This window comes from Sciurus vulgaris (genome assembly GCF_902686455.1).
Source record: "Sciurus vulgaris genome assembly, chromosome: 10".
Classification (NCBI taxonomy): domain Eukaryota; kingdom Metazoa; phylum Chordata; class Mammalia; order Rodentia; family Sciuridae; genus Sciurus; species Sciurus vulgaris.
The window spans coordinates 107,582,857-107,608,697 of record NC_136470.1 but is presented as its reverse complement, the minus strand read 5'-3'; the positions used below and the strand labels follow the sequence as shown (position 1 = coordinate 107,608,697).

General features: G+C 32.4%; 1 protein-coding gene across 3 annotated transcripts in view; it reads right to left on the bottom strand.

Annotated features, from left to right (window-relative positions):
- Positions 1-652: 652 nt before the first annotated feature.
- BCHE (butyrylcholinesterase) overlaps positions 653-25,841 on the bottom strand; it is a 108,309-nt gene continuing 83,120 nt past the window's right edge. Inside the window, exons 3-5 of one of the 3 annotated variants that reach the window (XM_079154982.1) lie at positions 10,145-10,311; positions 7,804-7,846; positions 2,370-2,506 (exon numbers count right to left, since the gene is read on the bottom strand). In XM_079154982.1, coding sequence (XP_079011108.1) covers positions 7,836-7,846; positions 10,145-10,311 — 178 coding nt within the window. In that variant the 3' untranslated portion in view covers positions 2,370-2,506; positions 7,804-7,835. Of the gene's footprint in view, positions 2,507-7,803; positions 7,847-10,144; positions 10,312-25,841 lie in introns of all 3 variants that reach the window. The other 2 variants (XM_079154981.1, XM_079154983.1) reach the window with 2 other exon arrangements.

Sequence of the window (25,841 nt, the reverse complement as noted above, 5' to 3'; positions counted from 1 at the left end):
TATTTTTCACTCAATTACTAACAATATAATTGATCTAATATTTCCATCTTTCAATTTATAAAAAAATTTCAAATTATAACATCACATGGAAACAAAAAATTCCTATTGTGTTTATCACAACCAACTCTAGTATATGTTAACTATTTTTATAATTACACATGCATAAATGATACATTGTAGAATATATTTATTGTGTCTAACTATAAATAGTTATTTATAATTCATTTTTGATGCTTAGATACATCTTGTACTCTCTCTCATATTCTGATTTTTCTTCTGCATGAGGTTACTTAGGGAATTTCTTTACTATCATTATGGGCTAGATGCTGATAAACTCCTGTATGTAGAAATGTATGTAAGTATGTGTGTGTGTGTGTGTGTGTGTGTGTGTGTGTGTGTGTGTGTGTGTGTTTATTTTTAAATCTGGTGCTTTTGCTTTAATTTTCCATAGTCTGAAAGTTGATAGTGCCTCGTTTGATTTACATTAGGTAGATCTAACAAAAACTAAGTTTCTTTTTCTTCCTGCACACCTTCATTTTAAAATAAACTCTATCTGAAAGAGAACAGTTTAAACTCAGTATTGCTAAAGCTGTAGCAGGAAATTTCACTAACTGTTGTTTATTACCCTATAGAAGGTTACATTTATTAGAATACTTTGCAAAACATGTCACAGGAGAAATTATGCTAAGATTTATTCATGAAATTTAGTTTAAAATTGGCCAGAAATTAATTAGTTTACTTTTACAATTATAATCTTTTTGCAGAAAATATTCCATAGCCAATTTTTTGAAAACTAAAACTTAGTTATAATTTTGTTTATTTTAAGGTTTATGACTTGTTACCTTAGTCGTTACAAGAATGTTGAATACCAAACCATAAAATATGTTTTTCAGTATATAAATAATTGATCAAGCTAATGTTCTGACACTAATAGGATTTACAATACTTGCTTTGTTGCAGACAGTTATAATTATCAGTTTTTGAGGCATGTACCAAAATTAATCAATAACTCCCATGAGTCTGTGTATATGCTGGTAAAAGGACTTTACATTAACCTTAATATTTCAACTTACCAAACCTTTTATCATAAGCCAGCTGAAATATAAACATCCAAGGAGAAGTCAATGATTTCTATATCTTCATGAACAAGGTTCTATTTTGTCTTTGGAGTCCCTGAATTATAATCTGCATCTAAATTGCCCTTTTAATGGCCATCACTCAGAGTCACTCAGAGTTCATGTTACATTAAAGATAATTGTGACAAAAGCCAGGTTAGTTTTGTTATCATGTAAGTTATATGATAAATGGACATTTTTGCTTTATATTTCCTTCCTCATTCTGATAAGAAATAATCACACAAAGGGAAGTTGAATCATCATGCTTTCTATTCTACACCAAAATCGTGGTTTCAGAGGTAATTCTTCCAGGATTCCAGTATTTTTTTTCTGAATCATTTAGGTCTTTTGGTGTAGAATTTTCTGATTGATGAAATAGGATAATGCCTGTTCATTAGCATCAAAGGCCCTTTAAGAGGACATCTGTGAGATGGGTGATTAGGGAAACATCATTAACATGTGCCTCATATGACAAATCCTAGGCACATGGAATTATCCCATGAACCACTCCTCCCACTTCGGATATCCAGTTTATTCTTGAATTAAAAAGATGAACTCCTTGATTTTGTCTCTTGGTGGCAACAGTTTGCTTTTATAGTTGGTGTTTCCAAGATAAGATGCTCAGCCTCTCATTTTAAGATTCTCTTGTCTTTGTAACACAAACAAGAGGGGCAATTTTTGTCTGTACTTATTTTGATACCTCACATTGACATTCTTTTTTTTTTTTTTTTTTTTTTTTTTTGTGATGCTGGGGATTTGAACCCAGGGCCTTGTGCTTGCGAGGCAAACATTCTACCAATTGAGCTATATCCCCAGCCCTCACATTGACATTAAGCTTGCCAACTGATTAGAAGAAACAGTACTGTAAATTATAGTATCCAGAGTTTCAAGATTTTATTCATTTTAAAGAGTTGTTTTTCATGAATAATAATGAAAATATATATGCCATTAAAAACAGAATACATACTTTTTAGGAAAATACTTAGTTATTCAGGAAGGAAAGATTAAAGCAGCACATTATTTTAATGTGCATATAATTAATTGTCAAACTTCATATGGTGAAATTTAATTAAACGTGGTCTAACCATTTGGGTTTTGAAATGCTAGGTAAAATACTAAGTGAAAGATGTGAGGAATCAATATTATCCTTCTGGCATTTTTGTTTCAGCTATATAATAGCTTTCTTAGAAGGTATATAGAGAGCTACTGATATTTTTGCCTTCATCTAGAGGAAAATGAACATTCTCTAAAGGGTAAATCTATTAATTAGAGACCCATACAGCTCTCTTTCTTGCTAGTGTAATCATTAAATTGATTTTTCCAGTCCATCATGTAATTGTTCCAGCGATGGAATCCTGCTTTCCACTCTTGTTCTGCTTCATCAATATTTCCTGTAGAACATGGAATAGGTTGCATTAATCTAAATTTTAATGTGTTTACATTAATTGAAAAATAATTTTGATTACAGATGCCATTTTCTCCAAGTACACCATCAAGCAACTCTGTATTCATTATTTAATATCAGCTTCTATCTCTACCTGATAAGTTTTTAATATGATTTTAATGCATATGTGCACATGTAAATAACATGTATAAAATGTATATTAAAGTAAAATAAAATGAAGAAATGGGTTCATATATAGTAATGTGTCAAATTTTCTTACATATATTTTCTTTAGCCTCCAAGACAATATGTAGATATTACTCTCATTAATCAATCCTTTTCAATATAACAAAACTCTCATGTAAAGCACTTTTTTAAAATGTAAAATTATATGCTTCATGTGAGTGTTTATTAATGCATAAAGATAACTCTGTAATTGTCATTCCACACAGAATTTACACTCATTACATTATATTTAAATTCTAAACAATGTTTAGTTGTTGTTCCAACTACCTACCATGTGAAAGAAGTTTACTAATTTCTTTGTAAAGCAGAAAGATAACACAAATCTCTTTTTTTAAGCATTTTGCAAAGTATACATACATGTTTGGAGAAAGGAGGGTTTGGCCAGAAATAATGTGAGACAGTGAGTGAATCAAAAAGAGTTGTATGTATGTCAAGAACCTCAAAATCCTGATTTATTTAAAAATATATTACAGTTTGTGAACATTAGAAACTCTAAAATTACAAAATTTTCAATTGCATATTTCTGATATAAATAGACAAAACTACAATGTCTTTAAATTGTATAAATCTACATTTTTAATCTACATTTTTAATCTACATTTTTAAATGTTTAAGATGCTGAGTCATAACCATTAAACCAAAAACAAAATTTGAAGTAATTTCAAGAATGCTGAAGATTGGTACTGACAATTTCTCTTAATATATACCTTTTAGTTTGAAAACTTTGAAATTAATGGTGATTTGTAAGAAATTAATTTGGAGAAGACAATTCAATGATCCATTTTCAGTCTATATGAAAATCAAAATCTGTGAAACATTTGCATAGTCATTAAATATCCTTTGTATTTTAAGATATATTTAGGTTTGGAATATTTATAATGCTTGGACATTGGACAAATATTTGAGCATTTATATAAAATATTTCACTGTTATATAAAAATAGCCTTTAAAAGGTCAAAGACAATAATTTTTTTTGTGAATAATAGAACTTTTCTAAAGGGTCAAAAACACAGTAAATGTGAAAAAAAGATTTTAAATATCATACCAAATGATCCCCTTTTATTCTCTTTTTAATGATAATTAAATGCTGTTTTAAATGTTACTGACAAAATGAGAACTCCAAAGTTCAAAAAAGAATACAATTTTTTATATAACAAATAAGTTATTGGTAATTTAGCATTTAGGCCATGAATTTTAGTACTTATAGAAAGGGTCCTGGATCTGATTTTCTTTTTTTATTTGTGGAATGGTACAAAATCTAGTGATTCATGTAAATGTAAATGTAAATTTATTTCCTTATGTTTTGTAATCAAATATATATACAATTTTTATGTTTTGAAAAACTTTAGTGCACAAATGCTGTGTAAACCTGAATACTTTTTGTTTTGCCTTTAAAAATAGTGTTGACTGATAACAATAAAATATGAAACATTTAATTATGTTCCAGCAAAATTCAAAAGACACCATAAGAAAAAAATGAAAGTTTTGAGGAGGCTCACTTATCCTTAAGAACATAAAAATTTAGTCATGGGACATCTCCACTATTTTCAATATCAGTGATAACCAGTGACAAATCCATTTAACTTAAGTAGGGTGGATTGTCACGGTTAAGGATTACACTTGTTTAGAAATTATCAATTTATTCATAAAACATAATTGTTAGTATGCACCTTCTCATTTATCATATAAACAATAGAGCAATGCTATTCACCCATTATCTTGAACTTATGTCATTGTAAATGAACATATGTAAAATAAAGTAAAATAGAAAAGTGAAAATTAAAGGAGCAGGGACAAATCTATGGCAGAAATAAAAACAAAAGAAAAAAAAAGTTGCAATATGAATAACCGACATGACATCAGTCAAGGTCAACATCTAAGTAAATATTTATAAATAGCATTAAAATCTTAATTATTAATAAAAGGAACAATTCCAATGATTTTTTTATACAAAGGAGGATCACACTGAAACACAGGAATGAAGAGTGCTATTGAAATATTAAATATACATTAAGAAAAAGAAATTGTTGTAGAATTTTACTCATCTCTATTGTTTCTTGAATATAAATTTCCAATCAGAGGTAAATTTAATTTGTCATACTGAAACAGGAAAAAGCACTCTTATGATAAATTTTAAAGAATATATAAAACAAATATAAATAAAATATCAAGTATAAATGAATTAAATGAGTATAAGAGAAACTAGCATATTCTTGATGTGATCAAGCAAACAAAAGCAGCTATTCGGATACACAGTATTGCCTCAGAAATGAAATTATTATGTTGATGCCATATAATACTTCTAGAAGCTCTAAGTAGACTAGATAGAAAAACTTGCATGCCATGAAAGTTGTTAATACTTTCAGAAATTAATAACCAGAACATGTCAGAATTCCATTTAAAATTGCTAAATGGCTTTGCTTAAGATAGAATTTAAATTCCTTTGCATGACACACGAGACACTTCATCTCTGGTCCCCGCTTATCTGGCTTCTCTCCACTTAGCCTTGGGATTAAGATTCAGTGCAGGTATCTTCTCTTAAAAGCTTTCTATGATCACGCCCCCTGACTCTACCACCTCACTGTGAGTAAGCAGACTCTATGATTTTTATTTGTGTAGCTCTAGCTGCTAGTGCAATTCTTAGGACACAGCAGCAGACAATAAGCTCTGTAAAAATTTATCAAATTAACTGATGAAAAAATAGAAAAAAATAGACATCATATTTCTACCTGATATTTTGTTATGCATATCATAACATGTTCTAGAAAATGCTCAGTAATTAGTTAACTGTTAACTACCTAGGAAAGATAGTCCAAAAACCTCCTACACCATCTAATTGTTTAAAAATTATTTTCTATTTATAAAATTGTCAGTTTCAGAGGCAATATTGTCCACTCACCAGTCACCAGGCATCCCCCCACCCCAAAATAAAAGAAACCTATGTTGGCTTTAACAAAAATGTTAAGTAATATTTTGAGGAGCGGGCTATATAATCATTACTTATACTAACTTATAATTTGACAACATATTAATCTCTTCATATAGATACAGGTACATTTTATCCTTTACAGGCAAAACAACTCTTCCAAAATCCAGCAAAGAGCCAATGGTTAGGCATGCATTAATAAAATTAAATTCTGGAAGATTATGAATTTTTATTATGTGGCATGAAAAAATAATAGATAATACAGTTTTTGTTTCCTGAAATATAATCGCTTAATGATAAAGTGACAAACACAGAGAACATGAATATTTATGATAATAAATGCATAACTGAATTGAATTGAACTTATGATTTTTACCTGAAATTTCCTTGGAAAAAGAATTATTCTTTATATTTATGATGACAATTTTAGTGTGACTATCTAAGGCATATTAATACAACACAAGTGTAATGAGTTCATATCATAAATATAAATACATTTAAAAGTGTTTTTATATATTCATGTATATATATATCTTGATAAATATGACCTATTAATTTGCTATTATTAACTTTCTTATTATGCCTAGTATTAAATCAATGAAATTGTTTCATTTTTTACCATTTTATTTATATGAGTGATTAAACTACTTTATGATTATTTCAAATGACACAAAATGTTTTTTTAAATGTAAAACTTAGACAACCTGCTTTGTGCATGTGGGTTTTGGGGAATATAAAAGAAGAGGATAAAGTTTTTACTTGACAAGCCATAAGATGAGAAAGAAATAGCAGTGGGAGAGTAATGAGAAATAAGAAAGTAATTTCATAAACATATGGACATAATTTTTTGAATTCACAGTTTTGTAATCTTTGTTTTGCCCATGCTTTTATAATAATTGAAAAAAAAGTGTGTTTTTTTTTCCTTATGAAAAGAATACTAATGATAAAGTTTTTTGTCTTGCTAATAAAATTAAGCAAATTTGTCAGCAGAACTTAAGTCTGTTTATTTAAAGTTGAGGAATTAAAAGATGCTTTAGTTCATTTTTACTTCTATAACAAAGTGACACACACTGGGTGGCCTGTGAGCAACAGAAATTTACTTCTTACAGTTATGGAGGATGAGAAGACCATCATCAAGGCACCCACAGATTTGAAGTCTGGTGAGATCCTACTTCCTCATTCATAGATTGGCATCTTATCATGTGTCCTCATATGTAGGAAAACGGAAGTTTTTTCAGGCCTTTCTTATATGGGCATTAATCCCATGATGACAGCTGTACTCTCATAACCTTATCACCTACCAAAAGTCTACATTGTAACACCACACTACCTTGTGGGTTAAGATTTCAGCTTATGAGATTTAGAAGGACACAAAAAAGTGGATCACCTCAAATTGCTACTGGAGATAAAGTTAGAAGAACAGACTAAATTGATGTTGAATTGTGCCGAGCATGATAATTAAAACACCGTAATTTATGTATTTGAAATTTCATTAAAAATATATTTCCATCTCCCACCTTGTTTATTTCTTCATCACAGAACATTTATGAAAATTATTATGGAATTAACATTTTTTATGTAGTAGATCACAAACTTATTATTTTCCTATTTTAGTTTTAATGTGGGATGAAATGATAGAATGAAGTACTTTAAATTTGGGTTGGGCATTGTGAAGACTTCTTGTACAATTAAAGTTAATTTAATTTCATTATCAAGTTTCTCATTATCAAGTTTTGATTTACTTTTAATGATGAATGGACAATTCATACATATTAATACCATAAAATCAGTTTGACTCTTTTATCTCCAAATCATCTGCCTGCTCTCATTTTTGGTTGTCAGTCTTGCTTATTAATTAGCAAATGGAAGTAAATAACTCTACAAAGTGACCAATTCAAAAGCTATCTGAGCTTTTCAATTTTTTATTTGGTCTTCTTCAATTTTGGCAAGCAATAATATTCCATGATTTATTCAAAGGTCAGTGGGGGAGGAAAAATATCTATAATATTTGTCTTTATTGGGATGATATAAAGGTCAGATAACTTTTTGCTTTAAATACATTCACTCTTTCACTTTTAAATGAAGGAAACCAATATCACTGATTACAAATAATGGATAATTTCTCTACTTACCTTTCTTTTTTCAGATAAGCATGAAATATTATTCAATGACATTCTGTAAAGCAGAATTTGATACCACTGGAAACAAATACTGTAACTCTATTTCTTGCAGGTGCATGCCGTAGTATCCAAGGCATGAACTGACATATAGCCTGGAAGTGAAATGCTAGAATTCATGTGCTTAAACAAGTTCTAAGAATCAGTCTATTTGAGAACGTTTATTGCTCAAATATAAACTATCACTGAAGTGGTACTCAAAAAGCTTACTGAACTTCCATATTACGTGAAGTAAACATTTCTGCTTTTAAGAAAGCCAGTCAGTTGTTATCCTCTGAAATTTTCTTTATTTGTAGTACTGCCTTAAGAAAAATACCTAAAACCTTCAGTCCAAGCCATCTTATTGACACTAATTTTCAAAATATTAAATGTGAAAATATTCAGTTTTGTGGCTTGAAAAATAAGGAATGGCAAGAACATGTGTTCTTAATCTTTTTAATCCCATACACTGTTTATTTATGAAACCTAAAACATGTAACTTGGTTTCATTTGTTTAAATGTAACAATTTTTAATTAATGAATCTATTGTTGATTTTACTACAATCAAAGCATGTATTTACTTTACAACTTATAAAGTATATTTAATATGAAAAGTGTTTTGAGGGAGGAATTTTGTTTTAGAAGAAAAATGGTGCTTAAATACAAAATTATATTTCTAAATCACCTTGGAACTAACCTTAGTGTGGTACTAGCCCAGAGCAAGTCATGGTATTTCTATAGAGCTCAGTGTCGCTCAAGCTTTGATGTTGCCCAGCATTGTCGGAAGCAGCAGCAGCTGGTCCAAAATACTGGAATGTGTTTATTCAACCTGTTTTGTAGCAGATTAGTATATTGACACAGAGATTTTTGAAGACTGTTTTCAAAGTTTTCTAGTATTTACACTTTATATCAACAAATAAATTACCATAGATAACTTATGTTTGAAATAGGATTCAGTTTTTCTTATAAAAAATAAGTCATTTAAAATCACCATTGCTCTCTCCCCCTACTTATTTTCCTTCAAATTAGGATGCACTTATTTAAAAATATTTTAAATAAAGATCAATATGTAATTTGTGATATGTTAAATAGTATCTGTTTGGGTCTCTTGGCAGAGCAAATGGGTTACCTCATTGTTATTCACATGTGGAGGACACAAGGGCTGCACTGTTGCTCTGCCAAGAGAGGCAGAGACCCATCTCTGGGTATGTATTATGTCACAGAACATTTGGCAATGCACAGAGCAGTGGTATGTCAGAAACATATCCCAAACAGATGGAGTACACAATCATTATATTGGTGAGTAATGTCTGATAATCAAAAGGCATATTAAACAATCCAGTGCACCTCTAGGATGTCCACATTTGTCTGAAACTAACCCCCAAAGTCGCTAAACAAGAACATAAAAACATACTATGTTGCAACATTCCTATCTGTATAATAGGAAAATTGTGACAATCGGCATGGTGGCACTCATCAGGTATAGTTCTGATTGAAAGTCAATTACCTTTATTTGAAAAAATAAAATTGAAAAATAGATTTGAGGACCAGCATGAATTATAAATGACTAGGTATTTTAAAACTTGGCAATGAGTTGAATGTGGATTTCATTCTTCTCAGAAACATCAAAGTAGGATGATACATGTCTGATCACTCAATCTAATTAAAATTTTCTTAGTAATGAATGTTGAATTAATATGATAATCAGAACTGATTTTCATAGTATTTCTTTATATAGTTTTAAGCAATTATATCTTGAAGATTAGTTAGCTAAATTTCCTGTGTATAATATTATGAAATTTACACAAGTGTATGTGTTCTTAGTTAAATATTTCCAATCTTAGATTCCTTAAAACATTTTGATTATGTTTTTGAATATGTAAATTTTGGAGTTCTTCCATCCCAAGAATTCTACTACTTAACAAATTTATTTTACCAATTTTTACTACTTACATTTTAGTTCTAGACATTATTTTATATATCTATCCATATATCCATTAATTAATTCCACATTGATGGTTGAATAATTAGAGCCCAATTTAAATTTTACACTCTTCCAGGAGCAAAGTTATATTTTATTTATTTATTTAATGACTAAAATATGACCAAGGTACTATTTGTATAGTTAATGCTCAAAACATACATCTAAACATGCTAGAAAAAAGTTATAAAATCATGTACTCATCGGAATCAAATTGCTGTAAAGTCATACTACTGAATATTAACATCATCACATGAATAACGCTTGGAATAATAGACCTCTCCTTATTTACATAATTTCAATCTATTATTTATCAAAATGATAACAAACACATACCTGTCATTTCCAAGACCTTGGGAAAAAACAGTGTCCAGAATCGGCATTGTTGAGCACGTAGTTTAGTGTGCACTCTTGGCGATCCTGTGTTCAAGGTTAGATACTTTTGTTCAGTGCTTTCGAAGACTGGCCACCTTGTGCTATTGTTCTGGGTCCCATTTGGATGCCTAAATATAGACATTATATTTACTTTAAAATAATTTTTAAATAAAAAAAGAATATTACTCTCTAAAACAGTCAACAAGCACTTTGAATCAGTCAAAAATAAGGATTTATTTCAGCAATCTCAAACATAATAAACTGGATTCATTATTTTTAGTACCTTGAAACACTATGTTAGTAAAAATTATAGAAATTAAGATTTAAAGACAAGTTTATTGTGTGCATTTATGTGTAATATACAAGGGAAAATATTTTCAATTTCAATAGAATATTTTATTTACACCTAAACATATCCAAAAGAACGGTGTTATTTTGTTCCATTGTCTACCCAGACTGAAACTTTTCACCATGAATATGAATACCATCTACTTAATGTCTTGCATCTATTTTTTTCTATTAATTCTTATCAACTGCACCTGAGTTTGAGAAACATATCCATATTAGGCAGTGGCCTCATTAATCTAGGAAACTGCTTCACCTTACTTTTAAGATCATCTTATATTCTTATAGATCTAATTAATTAAAAATTCTTCAATTATTCCACGTGGGTTCAGATTAAGGCTAAAAATGTGGTGCAAACCACAATGATGAAAATTATTTTCAAATATTCTTTTCATAAACTAGCCAATAGGAACTAGGGGCCACTCTCTATAATTCTCAGCTCTATTTCATTTCCTTGCCTTTGCTCCAGATTTTACTCCTCTTGAAATTTCTTTATTTCCCAGTATCATGGGTATAAATGTATTCAGAAACTTCAGAATATCTTTTTGTTTATATTTCCATATCTATAATAGTGATTTCAATAAAATTTTTCTTTTTTAGATATTGTTATTTTTAGGTTCATTTATACCTTTCTAGTACTCAATAATGATTACCAAAATAACATAAATGGAAAATCAGAGTTTCTTTAAAAAAAATGACTCTAAGTAATTATTGGCAAGTATATGGGTTTCTTACAATATATCTTTATGATTTTATTATTAGTTAGATACTAATCTAGGTTATAATGGTACAAATAAATATGGGAAATATAGTTTTCATCAGGGAATTTATAAGCAAAGACATTCATGGAGAAAAGAACCAACAATACAAGGTATCCTAAACCAAGTTTAAACAAAGGGATACTAATTGTCAGAAGAAGAAGAAGAATTCACTATATTCTTTAAAGGAAATTATCTGAAAGAAAGGAATTCTGGTTGAAGTAAGGAGAAATAATAAAGAACTGAATAAGAAAGGCAAGTAGGGAAGACTAGGGAAAAGAAACAGAATGAACATAGACATAAATAACAAATTTGCTTCTTGGTTCAAATAATGATAAAACAGTACTTCAAATTCTAAGGTAAAATAAGCTACTCTTAGAACTAAAAATTTAGGATATTTTTGTTATCACATTAACATGGTAGTCTAGGTAAATGATTTAGACTTTAGCTTGCAGGGATTTACTACTCTTAAAGGATATTTGATGAAACTGCTGTTGTGAATGTATTATTTTGTAAATATTAATCCAAAGGTGGTCTTTATAGTAATTTTTAAAAAGCCTATAGTTTATAGTTCCTTCTACCACAAACAGAACACTAAATTAATAAAGATAAGCAATGCATTCCTTTCTCTTAAGTTTATTCTATCTTAAGCAAAAATACATAAGAACTCCATTTGAAATTTTTTAAGTTTAGTACCCCAAATTCTTCATCATTCAAATAGATATGTAGATTATTAATACATAGAAATCTGGCAGTTTAGTAAATACATGGTTTTGGGGGATTTGGGGGAAGTTATTAAGCAAAAGTCTATGAAATCAGCAGAGTATGGAAAGAAAAGCATTCATCCAGCATGGTTCTCAAGAGGCAGGTTTTACCATCAAAAACTTGCATTGAACAAGCACCATAAATTCATATTTTGTCATAGAAGCAGGCATATTCAACCGTGAATTCAGGAGCTTTAGAGATAAATAGCTTCCTGATGGACTAGTTGATTTTATGTAGCAATTGGATGATTTAATAAGGATTATTAATAACCATAGCTATTCAAGCTAAACCAATATCATAGTAGGATTGAAACCTCCTGCTTTAGGGTGTTATTTGAGAGAGGTCAAGAAGAAAATTTCTCCAGATCACAGATGGCACACTTGTCTAGGAGAATTATGTAGTCTTTTTCTTTTCTTTTAAAGCTGTAGAAACTAACAAGTACAGCTGCTCGAGGCAGGATATTAAACCAGGAGAACCATTGGTCTGATTCGGTACAGCAATTCTAATGTTCCTAAATTGCCCACTTTCCTTCTAATTCCACACTAATTAACTTATGGCACCATTTTAACTGCACATTCATTTCTGGCTTCTACAAATGTGACTTAAACAGAGCTGACTTGTACTTGAATTCAAGAGCAAAGCACTAATGGCACTGCCAGTGTTCATTTAACAAACTTTGTCCTATCAAATAACTCATGACATTCCAAATTGTAATTCAAAGATAATAAAACTCCTTTTCCTATGGATGCAGATATAGTTTTCAAAAAATGATTGAAGTAGCTTTTGAAATGATACAGCATTGTATTCTATAAATTGAAGAAATCTCCTAAGAATTGAAAACTTAATGAGATACATTTCTCTTCCTGTCTGTATCAATTAAAATGTTATAAAATATAGCAGTTTTCCAGCTATACAACTCTGAATTCTGATCTCAAAACTATGTGATAAATTTTAATATCTTGAATTGGCTATTTCTCAAAAATATTTTCTGCTTTTGCCACAAAATAAGATATCAAAGTGATTATACCTGAAAATTTTGAAGAAATAGTGAAGATTATGCTGTATTTTTACTCTCAGGTTCTTTTTCTACTTTTTGTTATGCCAAAATGGTCTAAAGATTATCTATTGATCTATTACAATTTGTCTCTTATGTAGGTTTAAAAGGTTGTAAGACGCACCTATTTAAGACTATTAAAAAAGGCAGACATTATCATCCGACATCTGTGCTATAGAAAATTACATGCATGTCTTTGATATTTAAGCACATATTTAAGAACTAATTTTATGAATAAAGAAAAAGAAATTAGTTGTAAAAGAAATGAATTGATATAGGAAGCCATATGTATTAGTTTTATGTATAAATTTTCTTGGGATGATAGTTATCTGAATGTTTCTACCCAATTCTAACACAGGAATTAAGATTTTTCTTGACTTAGAATTCAGAGACTTATAATTTATAACTTACTTAACATACTTAATTCTAATTGTCACAACATATTAATTTTAAAATGAATATATTTCAATGTGATTTAAACTCTAGTACAGTGAAACCAGGTTTGATAGTTGTAAATTAAAAAAAAAAAAACACTTGAAATTTTTTGCTATCATAGAAAGGTTGACCAGAAACAGTTTATGTTGAATAATAACTTGAATTTGCTAATATTCTTGGATTCATACGTTATAACATATAAATAAAAATTTACCTTAGGGAGTAGAGGGACTGCAAGAGAATTGGAATTTAGGAAATAAATTCATTCATTAATTCAACTAATATTTATTATGTAAAAATTATTGAATCACAGGAGATTTAACAGATAAAATGAAATTATTTGATATTTCAGTTTTGATTCTATGAGAAGATGGAAAACAAACAAGAACAAAAATGTATATAATAAGATGGTAAGTGGTTCTAGAGATGATAAAAAATGCAGAATGGGTATAATAGGAATGCAAATAAGTGTCAGTGTTGGGGGAAGTTGATGGTGGAGTACATAATATAGATTTTGGAGCCAGTTGCAGTGGTACACAACTTTGGTTCCAGCTACTCAAGAGGCAAGAAGATCACAAGTTCAAGGCCAGCCTTGGCAACTAGTAACTTAGCAAGAGCTTGTATATATATATATATATATATAAATAGGACCGAGATGTAGCTTATTGATGAGTGATGGAACATTTGCCTACAAAACTTGAGGTCCAGTGTTCAATCCTCAGTACCACAAAATAAATAAAGACTGGCCATTTAAATTTTTTGAAGATGATATTTAAATAATTATCATACATATTATTGAGGTGCTATGTGATGTTTTGATACATGTATACATTTTAAAATGTCTATATCAAATTAAACATCTCCTGAAACATCTATCATTGCTTCATGGGTTTTACGGTATGGATCTGTAAAGTCCCCTAAAGGCTTATGTGTTACAGGCTTAGTGCTCAATGCAACAATATCCAGAAGTGGATTGATTGGATCATTAGGACTTTAACATCATAACTGAATTAATCCCATGATGAATTCATAGCTGTGTAGACTACTGGGAGGTGGGAGAACTGTAGGATATGGGACCTACTTGAAAGGAGTGGGTCCTTGGAGCATGCCCTTGAGAATTTTATCTTGTGACCTTGTGCCTCTCTCTGCTTCCTGGATGCCAGGAGGTGAGCAGTTTTGCTCTGCCATTCACTCCCAGAAATGATATTCTGCTTCCCCACAGGACCAGAAGCAACAGAGCCAAGTGATCATCTACTTGTCACTTTACTGCACATATCACACGAGAACTTGTTACTTCTAACGGTAACTTAGTATGCATTGATCAAGTCTTCTCCATCCCTTCATAGCCCCTTCTCCCTCCATTCTTCGCTAATCACCATTCCATAGTGAACTTCTTTCTTTGAGATCACCTTTGTTATGTTCTGCACATTTGGTTTTGTTTCTGGTTCCTTTGATGTAACCTCTAAGTCTTTGGAATCTCACATCAACCTGATAGATTTTACTAACGAGGAGCCTCATGGTAGTCACCAGATAGTTTTAGCTAATGAGATAACTGAGGATTGAGCTGGTTGCACTGATCATCTTAGGGTGGGAACTGACACTGTCAGAAAGACCAACCACATGATTACAGAGTTGAGACTGCCTTACTATGATGTAGAAGGAAGGAAGGGAGGTGAAAATTGAGCTCAACAATGTGAACAATAATTCAATAAATCATGACTACATAATAATATACCAATAAATATCATACACACCAATCTCTGATCAACTTCCTGGAATAGTGTGACATGTGGGTAATACATCTCTGAGAACAGAGAAACTTTGCATTTCAAATCTTCTATGCAAGGCCATGCTTCATTTATTCTTTCCTTGTTCATTTTGATTGCTATACTGTAACTACAGTTGTAATTAGCTTTCTGAGTTCTGTGAGAAGTTTAGGGAATGAATTATCAAATCTGAGAGAGTCTATAGGACTCCAAATTTGTAGCAGGCTAGTCTGAAGTGAGAGAAGCTATAGGGATCCTGAGCTTGTGAATGATGTCAGAAATCTTGGGTTGGGTTGAGTTGGCAATATGGATAACTATGCTTTTAAAATTCAGCTTTGGCTAACTTTACATTGAGAAGATTTGCAAAGTTTAAGAGGAAAAGAACTTTTAAATAGAGTCATGAAGAAGTAGAGTAGGAAGTACAGCTATTTCAGGGGAAAGTATTTCAGTAGGATAGAAAAGAAAGACTGGGAGATAAGTGAGAGGAAAGCTACTACATTTTTGTGTACCCTGAAGTTCTAGTCTTAAAGGAGAAAGAATTAGAGGGTTTGAACAAAGAAAAGATAAGATCACATTTGCCTTATTTATAAGATCATTTGGTGCAGTGTTGGGAAAAAATTATAGATGGCTCAAGGCTAGAAGCAGGAAGACCATTAAAAGATTACTGAAATAATTTGGGTGAGACATGATGATTGTTTGGAATAGGGAAGTACTAGTATAAATCAAGAGAAGTAATGAGCCCTTGAATATATTTTAAAGGTAGAGTTACTTATGATAGGTCAATAGAGTAGATATTGAGATAAAGAGAGCTGTCAATTTTAATGCTTCCAAGCATCCTTGTCTGGAATAATGAGTGGACCTACAATTACTGCAATAGGTAAGACTATAAGAAAAGCATGTCTGGAGGACAATAACAATAGCTCACATGTGGTAGATCTATTTTGTGTTTTATTTTTTAAAGTTATTTTTACCTGAGACCAAAACATAAACATTGTAATTATTGATTGGTAATGTGATATTTTGATACATGAATACATTGCATAATTTTAATTATTTTCTCAAACATTTGTCATTTATTTATGGTGAAACATTCAAAATGCCTTCTTATTCTTTTTGAACTGTACAGTACATTATTACCTATAATCACCCTACTATGAAATAACTCAACAGATATTCTAGCTCCTAATTGTAACTTAGTACCCATCAATCAACCCTTCCCCATCCCACTATGCTCCCCACATTTCCTGGTCTCTGTGAACCACCAACCTATTCTTAACTGCTATAAGATCAACTTTTTCACATTGCACAGATGAGTCAATTCATTCAGCACTTGTTTTTCTCTACCTGACTTATTTTACTTAATGATCTTCAGTTCCATCTATATTGCTAAAAATAACAGGATTTCCTTATTTTTTTATGGTTGAACAGAATTACCTTATGCATATGAATCACATTTTCTTTATCCATATTTGTGCATAGTGCATGGACAGTTATATTGTTTCTATTCCTTAGCTATTGTTAATAGGGATACAATAAACATGGAAGTGTGCATATCTTTTCAACAAACCCATTCCATTTACTTTGGATGTATACCCAGTAGATTGCTAGATTATATGGCAGTTCTATTTTTAATATTTGAGGTATCTCCATAATGGCCATTTTCCATAATAGTTAATACCAATTCACTTTCTCATCTGTAATGTATGAGTTCCCTTTTTTCACATTTTCAACAGTATCTACATATTTTTATATCTATCTATTAATCTACCTATCTGTCTATCCTTTTTGATAATAGCCATTCTAATAGGGGGCAAAGTTATTGCACTGTCGTTTTGATTCATATTTTTCTAATGCTAATGATGAGCATTTTTCTTAAGTTTGTTGGTCATTTGAATTTCTTCTTTTGAGAAGAATCTATATCATCTTCCTGTTTTAAATTGGTTTGCATTTTGTTATTGAATTTTTTAATTCCTTACATTCTGAATTTTAGTCCTTTGTCAGATGAACAGTTTGTACAAAAAAATAAATAAAAACCTGCTTTGTTCTGTAGGTTTTCTCTGGACTCTGTTGTTTCCTTTACCATGCAAAAATTTCTTAATTTGACATAATCCCACTTGTTTTTTTTTTGCTTTTTCCCCCCCATGCTATAAGATGTCTTACAAAAAATGTTGCATATATTGATGTCTCAAAGTGTTTGCCTTATGTTTTCCTCTAGTAGTTTCATAGTTTCAGGTCCTATATTTAAGTCTCTGATCCATTTTCAGTTTATGTTTGTTTCAGGTGAAATAAAAGAAAGTGGTGAAGTTTTAACAGTCTATATGCAAATGTTAAGTTTTCCAAACACTAGAGACAATGCCCTAGGTTGAATGATTAGTTTTATGAAATTTCATATAATGAAGCATAATACGAATTTGTGTGTATATGCATTCTGCAAGTTCAATATTAGGGATATCTAAAACAACTGACAAGATATCATTTATGAAAAATTGAATTCATATTCTAATATCACACTAGTGGAACACACTGTAATAATAGTAAATTTTATGAATAAGAATTGTATTTGGATCTTCAGAGAAAATCACATTTTATTTATTTTTGCATGCTCAGTATCTATCATAAGACTGGGTAGAAATTATATGTTCAAATATCTTGTTAAAATGAGAATTAAGTAGACAGCCTTCACAACTTTGGATGTATTTTTCATGATTCAGTATCAGTCATAAATTTTTAAAAAAAATAGAATAATAGTAGAGGAAAATTTTCCTTTATTCTTATGGGAAAGAATTTGGGAAAATAGACATAAATATTACTATTCTAACATTAAATTTAAAAATCATATTTATTCTTCAAGAGCCCTGAAGTAGTAATGCATTTGACTTCAGGCTTCATATGTATGATTTTTTCTGAAACTTGTTCACAAATTGAAACTTCACTCGTTTTACCAAGGCCCACTTATGTCCTCTATCATGGCTCAGTATGGTTTATAGTTTACAAGGAAGGTTTTTAATGACTGTACATTTTTTTCTTCTGTATATAATAAGGGCAAATGAATTAATTACCAAAGGAATATGGGCCATAAATAATGCAGTTGTGTGCAGAGAAATCTTATAGATGTATTATTTGCAATTTGGATTATATTTAAAATCAACATAAAAATCTAGTTCTCATTTGTTATTTGCTTCCCGACATCTCTTGATATTTTTGTTGCAAACTGTAGAAATGAGAAATATTTTTTGAAGAAAAATTTCCTAGATTCATTAGTGGGTAAGTTATTCCCCTTCCTTAGGTATGCATTAAGTTTCATTTTTATAAATAGGAATCTAGGTACCTATAAATACAGGATTGTTATAGCATACCTTAATAATTTTTAATAACTCAGGAGTTCACTAATGATGACTTCTTGGTTCTAAATATACCATTTCAACTGAGTTCCTGGACAAGTTAGTTAACAGAATTTTATGGTTTTTTTTTTAATCATCCTAACTACTGAGTTGGAAAAAAATCTCACCTTTACAGAGAAATAGAAATATAGCCGTTTGTGAGCAAGAAATGAGAAGAGAAGGGAAAGGAAAGGAGGAAGAGAAATATCATAATTGGTATGAGCTTGTTAACAAATTTAATCAAAGGGCAGTACACATTAATGTGGTAAACTGTCCAGGAAAAAAAAAAAACGAGGAGAATTTTTTTTCCCTAAGCTCTATTAAAAAGGAACAGATTACATTTCAGGTAAATAAATACTAGGAAGATGAGATACATTTAGCTGCATTTCATCATCTAGCTTAAGAATAATTAATTAATAGCCTTAGGAACTGGAAGCATGCAGAACATGGAGTGAAGTTTTAGCATTAATAATAAGAAAAGCAATGATATAATATAGTTAGATATGTGCTATGAAAATGTCGAATCTGAGGGATGGAAAGATATCCGTGAAACTCACCCCTATGTACAAGTTGAGAATTCTTGAGTGATCTTTGGTGTGAGGCACCTTATGTTACTACAATCTTTGTTTGTTTGTTTGTTTGTTTCATCAGAAAATCCTATCAAGCATCCTTGCACAGACATCCTTGCACAGATTGTGAATTGGTATTGTGGAACTCAATTATATTTAAGAAAATAATAAAATTTTTAAAATGCTTTCAACAGACACAAATATATTTCTCTTTTTAATCTAAAAATATTTCAACACATTTTTACCTTTTTGGAAAAAAAAATTTACTTTTAAAGGGCATCAAATAAATTCAATTCTAAGTTTATAACTGTGAATCAAGTTCCAATTTTAAAGAATTTGTCTATATTTTATGAAAACATTAAAATATTAATTCATATTTAAAGAGGGTAGTGAACTAAATACTGTCCTAAACACTTCGCTAAAGTAGGTGCATAGCATCGAGAAAACAAATTCATCTCTGGTGCTGCTCAGTTCTCACTCAGTAATTAGGTTGCATTGGATATCTTCAGTTGTTCATCAGCTGCAAGAAAGGGCAAAGGGTGGTCAGACAAAAGATCTCTAAGATTTTTAGTATACTGTTGGTGTGATGGATGAACAAAGCTTTCATAGTCTGGAAGATCATTCTTTCTTCTTTCCTATGTATTGTTTGTGTAATTTGTTGGAGAGTTAAAGAGAAATACCAGGCAATGTTTATCCTCCTCCAGCTCTCCAGAAAATGAACTAGGCTGAATACTAGATCATTTTAAAGAGAAGCAGAAACCCTTCCTCCATCTCTCCCATTTTTCTTTCTTTCCTCCCTCCCCGGTGCTCTTCCTCCCTGCCTTTCTACATTCTTTCCTTCCTTCTTTTGTTACCGCCTGCAGCAACAATTTCGCAGGTATTTATCGGAGGTGGACTGGAAACTGAGCTACTTCTATTATCTTTCTCTTTAGTGCGCTGCTTTCTTGCTTGTTCTCTAGCTTATAGAGGAAGAGAGGCTTATTTGCTTTTAGAGGAAGTTTTAGAGGAAGACAGGCTTTGCTTAGAGCTTAGAGGAAGAAAGACTTTGCTTATCAGAAAAAGAGACTTTCTACGCTTTCAGAGAGGCTACTATTATCAGAGGAGCTATTTCTTAAAGGTCTGCTGCTTCTTCTTAGAGGTGTGTCCTGCATCCTGCGATCTTTCTTCTGCGAGCTGCAACCTGCATTCTGCAATCTGCCATCATCCAGAGGTGCTGCTTATCCTTTGCCCAGCAATCTAGAGGTGTGGCTTATCCGTGGTGCTTCCTATAGGTGCGTGTCTTATATACCTAAGGCAGCCAATCAGCTTAGGATTAGCACAACTGAAGCACGACCCTTGGTATCAATCAAGAAAGAATGAGGAATATCTGTTGACCACTAGCACAGAGGAGACATTAATCAGGCAAAAGTAGATCACGCAGTGTTAACACTAACTATGCGCCACCTCTTGGTTCAACGCCAGCCACCATCTTAGGGTTACCCAAACATGTCTTCTGCATTCTTTTCCTTGCATTAGTTTGGCAAGTACATCCAGATGTCTTGCCTAATTTTTAAATGTGAAGATGCACTATATTTGTACCTACGTTTGTGTTCTAATGAGAGCAAAGCAAATACTGTCATTTGGAAGTAATCATGAATCCCAGAGGAACTATATCCCAATGATCTGCCAAAACTTCAAACGTATTTTCATACAATGGCAGCAGAACATTTATTTTAATAAGGGGACAAACTTTGCATTAAATATGGTTAAATGTGGATAAGAAAATAATTCCAAACTTGAAACAAATTGACTTTTCTTTTGAGCCTTCCAAGTTCTATCAGTTTTGCTCTATTCATGTCTCTTTGCTCTAGTCTGTGCCATAAAGTTGATGGCAGCAAGCCCACAGTTTCAGGAACAGACTGAGGAAATGCCAAGAAAAAATCCTGGAAACTTAGTTCTGGAGTAACATATACAAACCTTAAAATAGATTGATTTCAAAGGAATGCTTGAACATTCGAAGGACTTGGGAGATCGGATGATCCCAGAACATGATACAAAGGCTTAATTATATGCATTTTTAAGATGTATTTTAAGCATACCAAATAATTCTTGAATTCACAATTATTTTCGTTATACCACTATTCATGTGTGGTACTTGTATTTGAGTAATCACCTCCATTAGATTGTAAAGATCCATGGAAACAGATAATGTCATTTTAGTTCACTCTCACAACCTAGGTTATGAGAAAAGGCTGTTTCCATAAGGTTTTACCTACCTTAGCACTTGTGTAAGTACGAAAGCCATTGACTGTTTTTGAATGAAATTTTAAAGTGTTTGGAATGATACTGAATGAAATAATAAATTATATTCTGCTTATCTAAATGAAACAACCAAGTTGGGGTTTCTCCTCATAAAAATCTGGTGTGTATGCTAAGATATTTTGACATTATTTGAGATCTATTTTAGAGGTGTGTGAATAAATAAGAATGATATACTTCAGCAAACCTGTTTTGAAACTCTTTTTTTAACTTTTAGATACTGTTGTATGCACATTTTATACAATAATTCAATCCTCACAACTGTTCTTTGAAAGAGGTAACATTATTATTCATATTTAATAGAAAAGGAAGCTGAGGTACAGAGAGAAACTTGTCCCAGTTCACACAACTGGAATGGCTAACACTTCAAACTCAGAAAGCTGGATTCCATGATCCCAACGTCCACAGTTCCAAAAGCATAAATCTGTTGTTTTCATGGTTCAACTAAATGCCTCAAATGAACATTAAAATTTTTATATTGCTGTTTTCTAATGAAATGTAGTCTTATGCAGTTTTCAAAAACTAGATTATATAGGTGCATTCAGTGACACACACAAGGTATAAAAGCATTTGATTTTCAATGACAGAACCTGAAATATTAAAGTGTTTCTATAATATCCATGACTTTGGGTGACTATTTCATCTTCTTATTTATTTTTATTCATTACTTATTCAAAAGACATACCCATAATATCTTAGAGAATGTTGTTGGGTAAAATTTGATAAATGAAACATTTGCATCTTTCAAGTTGAGATGTTGTATCTCTTTTTCCTATTTAAGTCTTCACAAAAAATCCAACCCACTTTTGAAAATTTGTTCTCTCTAGATAGCGTTGTATTTTCCAAATGGCACAAATTTCACCTTGGACTCATGAGAATATTATTACCCTACATATTCTTCATGCTTTTGGAAAAGATATTGCTATTTGAGTGGAAATTTCTTTCTTAAACCTAGGCTTCTGATACTATTGATAAAATGTGAATTGCATTTAAGGAAAACATTAAGATGTTAAACCAAGTACAATCTTATGTATAAATATACATAATATCTAATGTGAAAAGAAATCTTTTAGGTAATGTAATAAAAATACAGTAAACAAAATTTTAAATACATTATGCATATTTGATTTTATTTGTACATCTACATATAAGACTGCTTCTAGTAAAAGAAATGTGACACAATCAAATGTGCTATGTTAAGGTGCACAGATAGCAATGACACTAATTTTGGGGAGAAAAATTTCAACACAGAAAATGCTTGCAGTTTCATTGAAGTATATCTGTGAACAGAATGGAAGCCAAGTCCTACTTAGTGAAGTTTAATGGTGAGCATCTAAGCAAAGGGAATTTCTAACCCTTAAAATGACAATACATATGAAATAAACTCATTTTCTTTTAATGATTAAGATACTTTACTAACTGGTGAAAACCTTCCATGCAAATAACACTAAATTGATATCAACAATATAAATTATAAAATGTCACTTATTTTTCCAATTATTCTTATATTAATTAATTGACTAATACTTAGCCAACTAAAAATTATCTTTTCTACATTTTCCATTATTTTAAAACTTTCATGATGTCCCATTTTAGTATTCAGTTTTTTTCTGAATCCTGTCTTATCACCATGTAATTAAAAGTATTTTAAAACCAAAGATTTTTTTACTTTCAAATCATTTCAGATAACAGTTTTCATAGTATTTCTTCTTCATTTTTCTACTATATAAATAATTTTACTTTTAGCTCAAAAATAAATATTATACCTTTTGAATAAAAAAGTGATTTCCTTGAAGTAATATAGCCTAATCTCCCACTTAGTTTTTTGTTTTCTCTGTAATGCCACTATTATACTTAGTGGCATAAAGCTAGTCGAACTTCTGTTTACTTTCCATAATGGGATGTGTGTCACTTGTTGGACAAGGTGATTCCAATCCCTGGAAAATGAATTCATTACTAAATGTAGTTGGAGAAACAGATCTATATCCAAGCCTTAAAAGAATCATTAGATGTTTTTTATTTGGTGGTTTATAGATATACATAAAGGTGGAATTCATTGTGTTACTACATAGTATAATTTTGTTAATTTCATTTGGCTGTTCTCTTGATGTGTGCGAAAATGAACCTATTCTTAGCTGGCATTGTCTCATATGCTTGTCAGTAATTGCTGCTTTTTAAAAATCCAAAATGAAATGCTAAGATTTTTTTTTTTCAGGAAGTTATTTGTTACTTATTAGATATTACTGTCTTTACTGTACCAGGAAATTGTCTGTAGGTAATGAATATAAGAGTGACGAAACAGGCTATTTAATCCCAGATATCTACAAATTGAATGACTGGAGATATAGAATAACGACACAAGTTATTAGATATCATAAATATGGGCAGTAACATTGTCCATGAAGAAAAGGCCAACAGGATAACCAAGTAATTTAAAAGATCATATAGTACTTTGGATCTGGTTACAGAGTCATAGGAGCTATGAGCTCAACTGAAGAAGGGTATTGGAAGCAAAGCTTCCTTCCTTCCCTTCTTGGCTTCAGTTATCTGGTTTATAATTGAAAACAGAAACATGAGAAGGATAACAGCCTGGACTTTGCAGTTCGCATTGATGCTAAATACAGCTCAGGCAATTCCTCTCAGACTCTTTTTTAGTGACAGTTATGAATGTGATTTCTGAATGACTTGCTAATTACAGCTAAAGCCATCGCAGAATTTTATTTCTTATGTCTGAAGCAGATGTGCCATAGTAAAAATTGCAAATACAATTACTTATTTATTTCTATGATTAAAAAATTATGAATCTAAAGGCATTACACCTTGGAAATTATCTCACGAATATTATGTAAAATTTTATATGAGGAAATGATAAAGAAAAACATGTTTTCTATGAAATTTGTACTGTTTTATGTTTAGAGCTATAGAAATATTTTTATGATCAGAAATTTCTTAACATTTTAACAGAGAAGAATGGAGTAAATTGTACATCAACACAGCGTAAATCATGAAACATAAAAATAAATGTAAAGAGTTTTTGAGACAGCGCTGGGACTCGGAGCAGCCACTGGGGCTCCGGCGGCTGCCCGGGGGAGGAGTGGCGGGGAGAACTGTGTGGACTCAGGACACCGGGGCCTGCCCTGAGGAGGAGGAGAGGAGCGTGGCCACTTGGATTCGGAGAGACTGCGCCAGAGCTGCAGGCGGTTGCCAGAGGAGAAGCCGCGCGGCGAGCTGTTTGGAATCAGAACGACGCTTCTGAACCCCGGGGCCTGCCCTGAGGACAAGGAGGAAGAGGAGCAGCCGCTTGGATTCGGGTGACTATACGGGAACTACAGGCGGTTGCCAGAGAAGGGGCTGCGTGGCGAGCTGTTTGGACCCTGACCACTTCTGAACCCCGGGGCCTGCCCGGAGGAGTAGGAGAAGGAGGAGAAGGAGCGCGGCGGGTCCTTTGGACTCGCAGTGACTGCATTAGCGCTCCAGGCGGCTGCTCAGAGGAGAAAGCGAGTGGTGAGTTGTTTGGTCTTAAAGTGACAGCTCCTGAACACAGGGGGGCTGCCTGGAGGAGAAGCGTGGTGGGACGCTTGGTCTTGAGGGACCACACCAGAGCCCCGGGCGGTTGCCCAGAGGACCCGTGCAGCGGGTCACGTGGATTCAGAGCCACTCAGAGGGACTGCTCCTGAACACCCGGGGGGTTATCTGGAGAAGGAGGAGGAACGGGCAGGGTCACTTCGACTCGGAGTGATTGATTGCCCCGGGCTACGGGTGGTTGGTGGGAGGAGGAGGCACGAAGTGAGTTTCTTGGACTCCTAGTGACCGCACCGGCATACTGGGCGGCTGTCTGGAGGAAGAGGCCTGTGGCGGGTCTCTGGGACTCAGAGCGATTGTTCGGGGCCACAGGTGGCTGCTCAGAGGAGGGGCCACGCAGCCAGGTGATTAGGTGCAGAACAGGGTCCCAGGATCTAGGAGGCTTCTGGGTGGAAGAGCCGCACAGAGACAGGCTTAGGGCGGAGCGAAGGTTCCAGGCCTATGGGCAAATTCTCTGAGGAGGGGCAGCCTATGGAGATTCATCTGCGAAGGGTGAGGCTCCCAGGCCCAGGAGGTAGGGCCGGGCCCCTGGAAACTTTGCAGAGGAAGGCAGCCCAGCCCAGGCAGTAGCTGTAAATTGAGGGGAACCTCTAGGAGGAAACTGACCAGCGAGACCTCCCCACCGGGTGAGTCTTCCCTGCTGGGTGAGGTTTCCCACAAGGACGGTAAAACCAGAGGCTCAGGCCCAAACAGGCCTTGCCTCAGC